Below are 16,981 nucleotides of genomic sequence, written 5' to 3' on the forward strand. Positions count from 1 at the left end.
TAACGAAAAACAATTTGAGAAACGAATCAGATGAACCAAGATGGCCAATCATATACCAATCATACATGAATATATTGCACAGTACACTGATAGGAGCATCTTGCCTCCATTTGGTTAACAGATCAAGTGAGAAAAATAAACCAACAGAGAGAAAACGAGAAGGAGCAGTTTAATAAGAAAAACAACTACCGGTATATTTAAATATCATATACAAATATAGATGTTCTTATTTTACTGCTCCTCCTTACCACCCCTGTATCTCATTTATTTAACAGTCATTAAAATCAACATTTAATGACTGTCTCCTAGTCAATGACTATTTCCCCCCCCCCCCCCATCATTCATCGCCAGTCTTTGTAGTCCCCCCCACACCCTCCCAAGGTTTGAGCATCACCTGGGGCCTTGCATTCTTTTTATTTTTCTTTTAACTGTTTATTTTCCAGTTTAAAGTAATACAGGAATAGAAGCAGAAAGATTCAAGTTTTTAAGAAAATCAACCATAATCGCTTAAACCATGTTCCCTTTAACTAGACATGTCGTCCAAACCTATGGGAGCCTTCTTCATCTCCTGATGGAAGCAGTATTTAATGGGCTGATCAGCACGTGGGCAATCATGTTATTAGCTAATACAAATGGGTCAGAGCCAAGGCAAAACATTATACAGTGAGGAGAAAAAGTACTTGATCCTCTGCTGATTTTGAACGTTTGTTCACTGACAAAGAAATTATCAGTCTATAATTTTAATGGTAGGTGTATTTTAACAGTGAGAGACAGAATACCATCAAATCTTGGGTGAGAACCTCCTTCCCTCAACCAGGGAATTGAAAATGGGTCTTGCAGCATGGCAATGACCCAAAACACACCGCCAAGGAAACAAAGGAGTGGTTTAAGAAGAAGCACATAAAGGTCCTGGAGTGGCCTAGCCAGTCTCCATACCATAATCCCATAGACAATCTGTGGAGGGAGCTGAAGTTTCGAGTTGCCAAACATCAGCCTCGAAACCTGAATGACTTGGAGAGGATCTGCAAAGAGGAGTGGGACAAAATCCCTCCTGAGATGTGTGCAAACCTGGTGGCCAACTACAAGAAACATCTGACCTCTGTGATTGCCAACAAGGGTTTTGCCACCAAGTACTAAGTCGAAGGGGTCAAATACGTATTTCACTCATTGACATGGAAATCAATTTATAACTTTTGCGATTTTCTGGATTTTGGGGGGTTATTCTGTCTCTCACTGTTAAATACACCTACCATTAAAATTGTAGATTGATCATTTCTTTGTCAGTGGACAAATGTTCAAAAACATCAGGGTATCAAATACTTTTTTTCTCTCACTGTATGTCAGATACTGGGCAAAGGATAAATGTTTGCAAACTATTTTACCAATAAAAGGTCCATTGGAAATGATAGAGTGGCCTGCACACACGTGTGTAACTGAAGCAATGCACACAGATCATCCATAATCTTGTAAAGTACATTGACCTCAACTTCATGTTTTTAGAAAAAGTTTTCAAATGATTTATCTTCAAAAATCCCCACATTTAATTTTAATTTAATGGTGAATTCTCTAGGTAAATCATTTGGAAGGTTTTCCTAACAGTATTGAGTCATTTCAAAATTAAGTATAGATTGTGATTATTATTATTATAAATACTTATCTAAAAGAATTAAATTGAGGGCTAAATGACTCCTCTTGGCTATTGTGTTGTTTCATTTAGGGATGCCAATAAAATATTCGTTCATTAGTCATATATTTCAACTAGGGATTTAGACCCAACTAAAGGAAGCCAAGTGGCAGATAAGATTTACGTAAAGGAACACTATAGGGGCAGGAGCACAAACATGTATTCCTGACCCTATAGCGTTTAACCCACCATTTAGGTGGCTTGCACCCCTTATCCCCCCTATAAAAGTTTCAAACTCCACCTTGCCATGCATAAAAAGGGGTATTAGTTCACAGGACAAGAATATTATTTGGAATGTTGTAAGTCAAGATCCCACCTTAATTAGCTGGTGCATCTGTTTAAAAAAATATTTTATGGAACTAGAAAGAGTACAGAGACAGACTGCGCATATAAGGAGATTGGCAGATTATAGTAAATTAGAAAGGCTAGGAATATTGAACTTGTTGACTTTAGAAAAAGGTTTATTGTCAGAGTTACATTAAATAGTTGTATTCAGTATTCAGTACAAACAGTTTTATGGTATATAAATCATTAATGGGACTGTGCAAAGAACAAGATTTCATAAGTCTTGAAGAAAAGAGATTTTTTTTGTTAAATGATTTATTTACTTTTTATTTCCATTACATGTAAAAGAAAGGAAACATGTAATTATATACAATTCACATGAATACAAAAAGTTATTACATTTAATATTGCAATTTTTACATAGCAAAGTTCAGGACAAAAGTTTCTTCCCCTCTTGTGTATTTTTAAGTATCACCTCATCGTTTCTACATATTTTTGTGATTGTACCTACAAATGGTACCGTAAGTATTAGTGAATATATTTACAAATGATTAAGTAAATAAAGAAAACAAGACAACGAATGACCTACATTCATTCGTCATTTCGTCATTCATCCTGGAGGGTGGGGGGCAGGGGAGTGTAAATTTCCATCTAAAATAAACCATTATTATTCTCTCTAAAATGTTTCCATGGGGCCCAAATCTTCAAATATTTGACATACAGGGAATGGTCTTAATAAAAGGCTGCCTCCATTCTATATTGGTAGCCTATTTGTTGTGATATCTCTGTAAGAAAGGAGACTTTACCTAGGGCAGAGGAACACTCTCTGGAGTTATAACGATTACATTGTGGAATTATCTTCCTAAAGAGGTTGTTTAATTGAATTAAATACAGATTTTTAAACAATAAATAATAATAATTGTAGCCATTGTTTTTTATTTGTGGCGTCTGGGAAGTAGCACTTCCAGAATGTGCTCTGTATATCTAACTACTTGTATGGCTGTGGGTTGGGACTGGTTTGGAATCCACCAAAACAGGCCCAATAGCACAGATTATTCTTTAGACTTTCCGGATGGGCATTGCATAACTTATTGAATAACTGTAAGCTCTGTGGCCAAGTTGCATACATGTTGTCTTAAAGCATCCTTAAATTAAATAACTCAGCAAGGTCTACAGCCAGCCACGGCTACTGAAACCCCATTACTTTAACTAGTCCCTGGGAACTGTGAGGATTACACCACTTCACAGTTACTGTGTGGGAATGGTGGGGAATGGTAAGCTGCACAGGTGAGGTCAGGAATTACGTGTAGGATTGCATAGAAACTAGGTGGAGCGGTGATTTAAACATCTTTATACTGAAAGTCCAGCTTTATATAATTATATTTCCATTGAGAGGTCTGAACCCATTAAACAATGACAAGGATCTGGTATTTTTGAGATCCAGTTATTTTATATAGAAATTTGCCTAAAGCAAATCCTCCATCTCGCCCCTCTATTGGCGATATCAGATTGTCTCTGTGGTGGAGCTATGACATGTGAGGACTATATTTTACATTTCTCTATTTTCCACAGGCAGTGATGGGGCAGCTCTGGAATGGAAGGGTTTTAAAGATGCGGATCAAGGGACTACTGAGAACAGCTCAGTGCATGGAAGCAGCACCCACAGACCTTCTAATGAGGTAACTTCTTACCCCTTCAGGACTGATAGTCTAATGGCCTTTTCTGGAGTATTCTAGAACCAAACAAGAGGGTCTCTTACTGTCTCACTGATACTTTCTGTTACTGTCAACTGTCTCAGAGTAATACTGTGTTTCACTGTCTCACTGATACTGTCTGTTACTGTTACACGGTCTCACTGATACTGTCTGTTACTGTCTCACTGATACTGTCTGTTACTGTCTCACTGATACTGTCTGTTACTGTCACACTGACTCACTGATACTGTCTGTTACTGTCTCACTGATACTGTCTGTTACTGTCACACTGTCTCACTGATACTGTCTGTTACTGTCTCACTGATACTGTCTGTTACTGTCACACGGTCTCACTGATACTGTCTGTTACTGTCTCACTGATACTGTCTGTTACTGTCTCACTGATACTGTCTGTTACTGTCACACTGACTCACTGATACTGTCTGTTACTGTCTCACTGATACTGTCTGTTACTGTCACACTGTCTCACTGATACTGTCTGTTACTGTCTCACTGATACTGTCTGTTACTGTCACACGGTCTCACTGATACTGTCTGTTACTGTCTCACTGATACTGTCTGTTACTGTCTCACTGATACTGTCTGTTACTGTCACACTGACTCACTGATACTGTCTGTTACTGTCACACTGACTCACTGATACTGTCTGTTACTGTCACACGGTCTCACTGATACTGTCTGTTACTGTCTCACTGATACTGTCTGTTACTGTCACACTGTCTCACTGATACTGTCTGTTACTGTCACACTGTCTCACTGATACTGTCTGTTACTGTCACACGGTCTCACTGATACTGTCTGTTACTGTCTCACTGATACTGTCTGTTACTGTCACACTGACTCACTGATACTGTCTGTTACTGTCACACTGACTCACTGATACTGTATGTTACTGTCATACTGTCTCACTGTGTTACTGCCACACTGTCTCACTGATACTGTCTGTTACTGTCACACTGTCTCACTGATACTGTCTGTTACTGTCACACTGACTCACTGATACTGTCTGTTACTGTCACACTGTCTCACTGATACTGTCTGTTACTGTCACACTGACTCACTGATACTGTCTGTTACTGCCAACTGTCTCCAAGTAATAGTGTTTCACTGTCTCACTGATACTGTCTGTTATTATGACACTGTGTCACTGATTCTTTCTCTTACTGTCACACTGTCTCATTGATACGTTCTGTTACTGTCACACGGTCTCACTGATACTTTCTGTGACTGTCACACTGTCACTGATACTGTCTGTTACTGTCACACGGTCTCACTGATACTGTCTGTTACTGTCACACTGTGTCACTGATACATTCTGTTACTGTCATACTGTCTCACTTTGTTACTGTCACACTGTGTCACTGATACTTTCTGTTACCGTCACACTGTGTCACTGATACTTTCTGTTACCGTCACACTGTCACACTGATACTTTATGTTACTGTCACACTGATACTTTATGTTACTGTTAACTGTCTCAGAGTAATACTGTGTTTCACTGTCTCACTGATACTGTCTGTTACCGTCACACGGTCTCACTGATACTGTCTGTTACCGTCACACGGTCTCACTGATACTTTCTGTTACCATCACACTGTGTCACTGATACTTTCTGTTACTGTCACACTGTGTCACTGCTACTTTCTGTTACCGTCCCACTGTGTCACTGATACTGTCTGTTATTGTTGTCACACTGTGTCACTGATACTTTCTGTTACAGTCACACTGTCTCATTGATACTTGCTGTTACTGTCACACTGTCTCACTGATACTTTCTGTTACCGTCACACTGTGTCACTGCTACTTTCTGTTACCGTCACACTGTGTCACTGATACTGTCTGTTATTGTCACACTGTGTCACTGTGTTACTGTCACACTGTGTCACTGATACTGTCTGTTATTGTCACACTGTGTCACTGATACATTATGTTACTGTCATACTGTCTCACTGTGTTACTGTCACACTGTGTCACTGATACTTTCTGTTACCGTCACACTGTGTCACTGATACTTTCTGTTACCGTCACACTATCACACTGATACTTTATGTTACTGTCACACTGATACTTTATGTTACTGTTAACTGTCTCAGAGTAATACTGTGTTTCACTGTCTCACTGATACTGTCTGTTACCGTCACACGGTCTCACTGATACTGTCTGTTACTGTCACACGGTCTCACTGATACTGTCTGTTACTGTCACACTGTGTCACTGATACTTTCTGTTACTGTTACACTGTGTCACTGATACTGTCTGTTACCGTCACACGGTCTCACTGATACTTTCTGTTACCATCACACTGTGTCACTGATACTTTCTGTTACTGTCACACTGTGTCACTGCTACTTTCTGTTACCGTCCCACTGTGTCACTGATACTGTCTGTTATTGTTGTCCCACTGTGTCACTGATACTTTCTGTTACAGTCACACTGTCTCATTGATACTTTCTGTTACTGTCACACTGTCTCACTGATACTTTCTGTTACCGTCACACTGTGTCACTGCTACTTTCTGTTACCGTCACACTGTGTCACTGATACTGTCTGTTATTGTCACACTGTGTCACTGATACTGTCTGTTATTGTCACACTGTGTCACTGTGTTACTGTCACACTGTGTCACTGATACTGTCTGTTATTGTCACACTGTGTCACTGTGTTACTGTCACACTGTGTCACTGATACTGTCTGTTATTGTCACACTGTGTCACTGATACATTCTGTTACTGTCATACTGTCTCACTGTGTTACTGTCACACTGTGTCACTGATACTGTCTGTTACTGTCATACTGTCTCATTGATACTTTCTCTTACTGTCACACTGTCTCATTGATACTGTCTGTTACTGTCACACTGTCTTACTGTAATTCTGTGGCTCACTCTTATCTTATAAACTTATTTATTTGCCTTTTTCTATATTCTTGAGCGTGACCACACTTAAAGACTTCTCCAAAAATATATATTTTAGAACCAATCAGATATATGTTAATTAAATATTAAAAGGCCAGACATATTAACAGTATGTTTGTTTGTTTTTCTAAAAAAAATACACAAAAAACAGTATGTTTGTAATATTTCTTTGACAGATAGTCAAGCGTGAATTGTTTCTTCCCAAAACGAGTTTTTTTTCTTTCAAAGTAGCCAATAATCACAGCAATACATTTAGAAGTGTGTAGCCTTTGTAGATATTAAACATTCCATTTTCTCAGACTGCGATTGAGTTCTTAACTTCTGAACAATAGACCTTTTTAATGAGCATACTATCTATGTCATTTACACTGTTTAAATCTCATTACCAGCAGAGCGGAGATACAGAGTTTCAATCTTTCTATGTGAAATATATAACAGATCTGACCTTTAACTCAGAGTATTGGAGCTAAGAATGATACCCCAAACCATGCAGTTTATCACCCAATCTGGAGATATTTTACAACATGGGCCTCAATTTAATATTTATTGATAAACTTTTAAGATGATTGCAATCTGTTTTATTATTTATCTACAAACATAAACTTTAATGGCGACTTTTGTAGATAAATCAATTAAAGAGTTTTTCTGATTGATTGGAATAATTTAAAATACTTATGAAAAAAATATAAAATTATGGCCTTGGATATTTTAGGCTAAAATTTACAAGTGGGTTTCCAACTGAATACAAATCACTTTTAAGTCTAGTAACCCCTTAGAATTTAATACGTACATACGTGTGTGTGTGTGTTTATCTCTCACTGATAGCAATGTCATTTTCTGTAAACATTGATCGGCTATTTGTGGATCCCTGGATCAATGTTTTTTTGTCTATCAAAGTTATTCACTAAACTATAAATTGTAAAAAATAAAAAAATAAAATCCATACAGCAAAATTAAATCTGATCTGGAGATTTTTTCAATCTCAGCTTTAAACAGGGCTTGAGTATTTATGCCTCAATTTTGCCATTCCATTTTTTTTCTTCACTACAATTAGTTTAGGGAATACGCCTCTCTGTGTATTTATTAGTGTGTCTGTCTGTGTTTCTTTTTATCAACATTATTGTTGCTCTACCCATATATCTCTCTGTTTGTCTCTATCAGTATTTCTGTCCTTGTATCTCTGTATCAATATGTATATCGCTCTATCAATATGTCTCCCTGTGTGTCTCTATTAATGTGCCTGTCTGTGCGTCATTTTATCAACATGGCTGATATTCTATTAATATATCTCCCTGTTTGTGTCTATTCATTTGTGGGTGTGTCTTTATGTCAACATGTTAGGATCTCTTAATATATCTCCCCGTGTGTCTCTATCATTGTCTGTCTGTGTGTTTTTTTGTCAACATGTCTGTCTCTCCAGCAATATATCTCCCTGTGTGTCTTTATAAGTGTGTCTCTGTCTCAATATGTCTGTCGCTCTATCAATATATTTTGCGATGTGTCCCTGTATCATTTTTTATCTGTTTGTCTCTGTAGTAATGTGTTTGCCTTTGTATCAGTGTCTGTCTCTGTGTTTATGTTGAAAGTTTTGTATCAATGTATTAGTGTTTCTGTCTTTGTATCACTGTGACTGTCTGTCTGATTATCAATGCGTCAATCTGTAGGCTAAGGTATCAATGGAAGAACAAAATGGTGGTGCAGCGCCTGATATGTCCTTGGAGATACGTAAATAGTAAAAAGAAGAAACTGATAGTGTAGTATCTAAAATGCAATTTGAAAAAGGTAGTAAGAATTATCCACTCACATTTTTCAGGAGCTTTGGTGCAGCTTCAGCTTTTGTCGCTTGGGTGGAATGATCCCCGCCTAGGGATATAATGTGGTCCACAGGTCTGTCAGCAGTCCTCCTCTAGGTCGATTTCCTCATAAGCATGTGGGGGCAGAAAAATATACTATGGTGTAGTATGTCAGACCAGGATGGCAGAAAGATAAATTAGGTATATGAAATGTGCACTCACATATTTTGGCTCCCCAAATGCAATGCAGAGTGGTATGATCCCCACTCTAGGATTTAAATAGTGATGATATTTCTCTGTATGTGTACATAAAACAACAAAAAAGCACAATAGTGTGTAACTGTAAAACTGAGATAAAAAAAACAGTAAAATGAAAACTTACTCACATGTAGTGGAGCAAAATAAGTATTGCTGAATCCAGTAGGCGTAGGTGGTTGTGTGTCCCCACTAAGGATCTAGACATATATGAATCCAGCAGCAATCAAAATGGTCCAGTAAAAAATCATTACCTGAACACTTCTTCCATATAACAGCAGCAGTGACACCAATCACTCAAAGAACGGCAATAACACCAATCACTATCCACGGGACGGGGTTTGACTTCAGCTCTGAGTGATATAGAAACAAAAGTACTTTTTTACTGGCCCATTTTGATTGCTGCTGGATTAATATACGTCTAGATCCTTGGTGGGAACACAAAACCACCTATGACTATTGGATTGAGCAAACCTTACTTTGCTCCACTACATGTGAGTAGGTTTTCATTTTACTGGTTTTTTTTTTATCTCAGTTTTACAGTTACACACTATTGTGCCCTTTTTTCTTTTATGTCTACATAAATATAAATACCACCATAAATACCACTACAACTTATATCCTACAGTGGGGATCATACCACTATACACTGCATTTGGGGAGCCAACGTTCTGGCTCCAAAATATGTGAGTGCACATTTCATATACCTAATTTTACTTTCTGCCATCCTGGTCTAACATACTACACGATAATATCTTTTTCTGTCCCCACATGCTTATGAGGAAATCAACCTAGACCAGAACCTCTAACAGACCTGTGGAACCACATTATATCCCTAGGCGGCGATCATTCCGCCCAAGCAAGAAAAGTTGGAGCTGCATCAAAGCTCCTGAAAAGTGTGAGTGATAATTCTTATTACCTTTTTTCAAATTAGATTTTACATACTACACTATCAGTTACTTCTTTTTATTATTTACGTATCTCCAAGGACGTATCAGGCACTGTACCACCCTTTTGTTCTTCCTTTTTTCCGCCGGATAAGAGAGGCTCCAGACCCGCTGACTAAGCTGCCTTTCTGAACTATATTAGTAACCTGCAAGCACTTTCAGTGTGTCATTTTGTGTGTCAGTGCAGTGGGTCAATGTGTCGTTCTTTTTCTGCCTCTATGTGTCTGCCTGTGTAGGACGTTAGTCTATCTGTGCGGCAGTCACTCTGTAGAACTCACTAGCTTTCTGGCAGAAATACAATCAGCAATGCTCCCATAAAACCATCAAGAGGCAGTAACTTGTTTTTTACAAGCAATATATTAATTCTATATACTGATAGATGACCTAAGAAATTATGTGGGATTGGCAGGAAATGCCCTCAGTTAGTAATGGGTTAATGGGATTTGGGAGGAATTACCCTCAGGTAGTAGAAGGTTAATTGGATTAGGAAGAAATGCTCCCAGGTAGTAGTAAATTAATTGGATAAGAAGGAAATGCCCCCGGGTAGTAGAAGGTTAATGGGATTGGATGGAAATGCCCCCGGGTAGTAGAAGGTTAAAGGGATTGGGAGGAAATGCCCCCGGGTAGTAGAAGGTTAAAGGGATTGGGAGGAAATGCCTCCGGGTAGTAGAAGGTTAAAGGGATTGGGAGGAAATGCCCCCGGGTAGTAGAAGGTTAATGGGATTGGATGGAAATGCCCCCCGGGTAGTAGAAGGTTAAAGGGATTGGGAGGAAATGCCTCCGGGTAGTAGAAGGTTCATAGGATTGGGAGGAAGTGCCCATTTTAACTCCGATCCCTTGAATTGTGGTAATTTTCCCGGACATTAATTATGAATTTTTTTATTTATTGTATATGGATCCAAACTATCTACATGGCCTATTCTTCATTTGTAATAATAGATAATATTATAAATAATAGATACAATGTATAATATCTCACTGAGTAGACTCAGTGTCAGAGAGTTATGCATTGTCCTGGTACAGTAAAATATGGGCGATTGTGTAGGGACCAAGCGTATAGACAAACTGAATATAGCAATAATATGGTAATGGTATGTATGTCTCCAACATGGTTCATGGAGTCTGTGCACCAAAACCACTTAATGTTAATGGATGAAACATTGCTGTGTCAGAGAAAAGGCACTGGGGCTGGGGGTACTCTATATAGGTTAGAAACACATCTAATGTAGAAAACGAACTTCTTTAGAACTGCTGTCTTAGAACAAGTTCAGAATTGTGATGTTCTTTAAAACCATAGAGTTTTTATTTTAAAAAACAAAGGCTCCCATATTTTCATAGGATATGTCCCCTTTTGGTGTCTGGAACTGCCAGTAATAAACATGAAGCACTGACCACTAACACTGTAGTGTCACAGATTGCCTTTTGTATTGGCTTAGTGTGATCCCTCTGTATTGCTGTACATTTCCTTATTGGTGTCTATTTGTGCTTCTGTATGTCTCATTTGTTGCCGTTCTCCCTCTCTCTCAGACCCGAACAGACTTCTCCTGGGACGGGATTAATGTGAGTGTACAGTCTCTTTGAATGTCTCTTTTTCCTCTTCTCCAAACTCTCTCACAGTTTCATGTAGGGTAAAAACTATTCCATTCTTCCTGACTCTCTCTCGCACACTCACCTACTGGGTGTAAACATTATCCTTCTTTTCTCTATAACTCTCTCCCACAATCACCCACAGGGTGTAAACATTATTCTTCTATTCTCCCTGACTCTCTCTCTCGCACACTCACCTACTGGGTGTAAACATTATCCTTCCATTCTCCCTAACTCTCACACACACACATCCACTGGGTGTAAACATTAGTCTTCTATTCTCCCTGACTCTCTCTCGCACGCTCACCCAATGGGTGTAAACATTATCTTCTATTCTCTATAACTCTCTCACACACACACCCAATGAGTGTAATCATTATCCTTCTACTCTCTATAACTGTCTCACACACTCACCTACTGGGTGTAAACATTATCCTTCTATTCTCCCTGACTCTCTCGCACACTAACCTACTGGGTGTAAACATTATCCTTCCATTCTCCCTAACTCTCTCACACACTCACCCACAGGGTTTAAACATTATCCTTCTATTCTCCCTTACTCTCTCTCGCACACTCACCCAATGGGTGTAAACATTATCTTCTATTCACTATAACTCTCCCACACTCACCCACATGGTGTAATCATTATCCTTCCATTCTCTATGACTCTCTCTCACACACTCACCCACAGGGTGTAAACATTATCCTTCCATTCTCCCTGACTCTCTCTCGCACACTCACCCAATGGGTGTAAACATTATCTTCTATTCACTATAACTCTCCCACACTCACCCACAGGGTGTAAACATTATCCTTCCATTCTCTATGACTCTCTCTCACACACTCACCCACAGGGTGTAAACATTATCCTTCTATTCTCTATAACTCTCTCACACACTCACCCAATGGGTGTAATCATTATCCTTCTACTCTCTATAACTGTCTCACACACTCACCTACTGGGTGTAAACATTATCCTTCCATTCTCCCTAACTCTCTCACACACACATCCACTGGGTGTAAACATTAGTCTTCTATTCTCCGTGACTCTCTCTCGCACACTCACCCAATGGGTGTAAACATTATCTTCTATTCACTATAACTCTCCCACACTCACCCACAGGGTGTAAACATTATCCTTCCATTCTCTATGACTCTCTCTCACACACTCACCCACAGGGTGTAAACATTATCCTTCTATTCTCTATGACTCTCTCACACACTCACCCACTGGGTGTAAACATTATCCTTCCATTCTCCCTGACTCTCTCGCACACTCACCCAATGGGTGTAAACATTATCTTCTATTCACTATAACTCTCCCACACTCACCCACAGGGTGTAAACATTATCCTTCCATTCTCTATGACTCTCTCTCACCCACAGGGTGTAAACATTATCCTTCCATTCTCCCTGACTCTCTCACACACACATCCACTGGGTGTAAACATTAGTCTTCTATTCTCCGTGACTCTCTCTCGCACACTCACCCAATGGGTGTAAACATTATCTTCTATTCACTATAACTCTCCCACACTCACCCACAGGGTGTAAACATTATCCTTCCATTCTCCCTGACTCTCTCACACACACATCCACTGGGTGTAAACATTAGTCTTCTATTCTCCGTGACTCTCTCTCGCACACTCACCCAATGGGTGTAAACATTATCTTCTATTCACTATAACTCTCCCACACTCACCCACATGGTGTAAACATTATCCTTCTATTCTCTATGACTCTCTCACACACTCACCCACTGGGTGTAAACAGTATCCTTCCATTCTCCCTGACTCTCTCGCACACTCACCCAATGGGTGTAAACATTATCTTCTATTCACTATAACTCTCCCACACTCACCCACAGGGTGTAAACATTATCCTTCCATTCTGTATGACTCTCTCTCACACACTCACCCACAGGGTGTAAACATTATCCTTCCATTCTCCCTGACTCTCTCTCGCACACTCACCCAATGGGTGTAAACATTATCCTTCTACTCTCTATAACTGTCTCACACACTCACCTACTGGGTGTAAACATTATCCTTCCATTCTCCCTAACTCTCTCACACACACATCCACTGGGTGTAAACATTAGTCTTCTATTCTCCCTGACTCTCTCTCGCACACTCACCCAATGGGTGTAAACATTATCTTCTATTCACTATAACTCTCCCACACTCACCCACAGGGTGTAAACATTATCCTTCCATTATCTATGACTCTCTCTCACACACTCACCCACAGGGTGTAAACATTATCCTTCTATTCTCTATGACTCTCTCACACACTCACCCACTGGGTGTAAAAATTATCCTTCCATTTTCCCTGACTCTCTCGCACACTCACCCAATGGGTGTAAACATTATCTTCTATTCACTATAACTCTCCCACACTCACCCACAGGGTGTAAACAGTATCCTTCCATTATCTATGACTCTCTCTCACACACTCACCCACAGGGTGTAAACATTATCCTTCTATTCTCTATGACTCTCTCACACACTCACCCACTGGGTGTAAACATTATCCTTCCATTTTCCCTGACTCTCTCGCACACTCACCCAATGGGTGTAAACATTATCTTCTATTCACTATAACTCTCCCACACTCACCCACAGGGTGTAAACATTATCCTTCCATTCTCTATGACTCTCTCTCACACACTCACCCACAGGGCGTAAACATTATCCTTCTATTCTCTATAACTCTCTCACACACACTCACCCAATGGGTGTAATCATTATCCTTCTACTCTCTATAACTGTCTCACACACTCACCTACTGGGTGTAAACATTATCCTTCTATTCTCCCTGACTCTCTCGCACACTAACCTACTGGGTGTAAACATTATCCTTCTATTCTCTGTAACTCTCTCACACAATCACCTACTAGGTGTAAATATTATCCTTTGATTCACTATAATGCTCTTGCACACTCACCTACTGGGTGTAAACATTATCATTCTATTCCCTATGACTCTCTCACACACTCACCTACTGGGTGTAATCATTATCTTTCTACTCTCTATGACACTCTCTTGCACACTCACCCACTGGGTGTAAACATTATCCTTCTACTCTCTATGACTCTCTCCCACACTCACCTACTGGGTGTAAACATTATCCTTTGATTCACTATAATGCTCTCGACACACTCACCTATTGGGTGTAAACATTATCATTCTATTCACTATAAATTTCTCGCACACTCACCCACTGGGTGTAAACATTATCCTTTGATTCACTATAACACTCTTGCACGCTCACCTACTGGGTGTAAATATTATCATTCTATTCACTATAAATTTCTCGCACACTCACCCACTGGGTGTAAACATTATCATTCTATTCACTATAAATTTCTCGCACATTATCATAAACATTATCTCTTTATTATATTACAGTATGTTCTGTGTTAACACAAGCTTTATGAATCTTTAAGGTCTAACTAACATTTGGTAGAGATGTAACTGTATGTTTCTGTTTATTAATACACATTTAAACTCTCACAAGATATGCAGTACCTACTAATGGCCTTAATTGAGTCAACTTTCCTAATGATTCAATGCTGCAAGAAAAACGTTCCAAATGATTTATCTACGGAAATTCCTATAGATATTTTCATAATGACTTCTGTAGATAAGTTATTTAGAACATGTTGTAGCTGTATTGAATCATTTCCAAATTAAGGCCAATATATGTGATTTGGGATATATAAGAGCAATGCTTTTTGAACTGATTTTGGCTCCTTCATGCAATCTTGTCATTCGATTGTTTTCCACACATGGATACAGTAACCTTGTATTAACCATATCTTATTTACAATGTATATAACGTTATACGGTGACATCCCCAGACATTGGACTCATTGAAATATTCTAAACACTGTTAGTTTTTAATGATAATGATTTATCTACAAAGATTCTAATAGACTTTAATGGTGACTTGTCGTTAAATCTCATTACAGCCAGGTCATAGTCCTTTAATTATTGAACAGTGAAACCCTTACATTGAATGTGGCCCAATAAAAGGCCTTTTCTACTGCAAGTTTAATTTCTGAAACATTCCCAATTACATGAAACGCCCTACAAATCCAATGAGCAAATGTTTGAAGATATGTCTATAAAGAAAGATTTGCAAATAATAAGGTTATTCAATAAACTCTGAACATAGCTAACTGAAATCTGCAAGGCACATTGTGGATAAACTGGCCTATAACTAGCCAGGCTGTGACTGTAACTAGCCAAGCTATGACTATAACTAGCCAAGCTATGACTATAACTAGCCAAGCTATGACTATTACCAGCCAACTCTGAATATATGCTAATTAAATGAGAATGGCAAAAATAGCCAATTTCTGACTGTGGCTCAGTAGGATATTTTTTCCATGTAAGCTATTTTTGGATATGTAATGAATGACACTGTTACTATTGAGATTTTAATTTCTTACAATTTGGAGTTTACTGAAAAAAAAATGTCAATATTGATTAGGCTTAGGCTAATACACGAAATCTCCTTACATGAGTCTTTAGTGACCGGTTTGGGGCTTTAAACAGACACTACAATCAACCGAACAACTACAGCTGATTGTAGATGTTCTGATGAGTATAATCATTCCCTTCAGGCTTTTTGCAGTAAACAATGTGTATCCAGTAGGGATACCTCTATTTGGCCACTCCTCAGATGTCTGCTAGAGGTGCTTCCTGGGGCAGGGCTGCATAGTATGACTGACATTCAGTGTCTCCACCCTCTGCATGGAGACACTGAACTTTTCTCATAGAGATGCATTGATTCAATTCATCCCCATGAGGAGATGCTGATTGGCCAGGGCTGTGTTTGGCTTGTGCTGGCTCTGCCCCTAATCTGCCTCCTTGACAGTCTCAGCCCATCCAATTCTTTCCTATTGAAAAGCATTGTGATTGGCTCAGATCGTCACTTCTGATAATGTCAGTCAAGTGGGCAGATGAGGGGCAGAGCCAGCAGCAGCAGACTGGAATAAAGGTAATATTTTACTATATTTAGGGGAGGTTTTAACATGTTTGTGAAAAACTCATTGTTTCCATGTGTCTAAAGGAGGCATTATGAAAGGCAGCTGTGCTTTTAATTTAGTCCTGTATTATGTATTTTTTATAAGATGCCCCAGGTAGATAGACGGCCTCAGAAACCAGCATTTTATTTGTTTGCACGTGTTTTGCTTTCGCTCCTGTTCTTATCAGCTGTTCTGCCTCTCTCTTCCCAACTTTCTATCCAGTGACTCCTTCCTGTATTTTTATTACTGCTGCCTGATCCACTCTGAATATCTAAAACACACTGCATGCTGATGGGCAGGGCATGAAAAGTACTTCCATGCAGTATACCAAATTCATATGGTGGAAAAGAAATCAATTTCTTGATCTCACTGGGCTTACCTTGATTAATTAGCTGGGGTCTCTCCTACAGCATATGAATACTATGTACTGCGGGGCAACACTCTTCATGCAGTGAAGGAAGTGAACATGGTGGTTCTTTTATTCCTAGATACCCCCTCTCCTCCCCACCCACTCTATAATGCAGTCTTCCTCCCAGTCATTTATTCACTCTCTGGCTACATTCCTGAACTCGCCATCATGCTGGTAGTCTTTCCTTTCTATTTCTCCTAATCTCACTTTCTGAGCTATTTTTCCTCTCTTTCTTTCTTTGATCTGTCTGTCAGCTGTCCATGGAAGATACCACCTCGATCCTTCCTCGACTGAAGAGACATTCCAATGCCTATGGAATTGGTGCTCTCGCCAAATCTTCTGTCAAAGGTACTTGGA

At 39.2% G+C, this 16,981-nt stretch overlaps 1 protein-coding gene across 4 annotated transcripts in view; it reads left to right on the forward strand.

The window, feature by feature from the left end:
* Window positions 1-16,981, forward strand: part of FAM131B (family with sequence similarity 131 member B) — a 57,289-nt gene that overhangs the window by 24,376 nt on the left and 15,932 nt on the right. The window contains exons 2-4 of one of the 4 annotated variants that reach the window (XM_063434114.1): window positions 3,542-3,648; window positions 11,121-11,153; window positions 16,879-16,972. In XM_063434114.1, coding sequence (XP_063290184.1) covers window positions 3,542-3,648; window positions 11,121-11,153; window positions 16,879-16,972 — 234 coding nt within the window. Of the gene's footprint in view, window positions 1-3,541; window positions 3,649-11,120; window positions 11,154-16,878; window positions 16,973-16,981 lie in introns of those variants that run through there. The other 3 variants (XM_063434115.1, XM_063434117.1, XM_063434116.1) reach the window with 3 other exon arrangements.

Source organism: Pelobates fuscus, chromosome 10 (genome assembly GCF_036172605.1).
Source record: "Pelobates fuscus isolate aPelFus1 chromosome 10, aPelFus1.pri, whole genome shotgun sequence".
Classification (NCBI taxonomy): domain Eukaryota; kingdom Metazoa; phylum Chordata; class Amphibia; order Anura; family Pelobatidae; genus Pelobates; species Pelobates fuscus.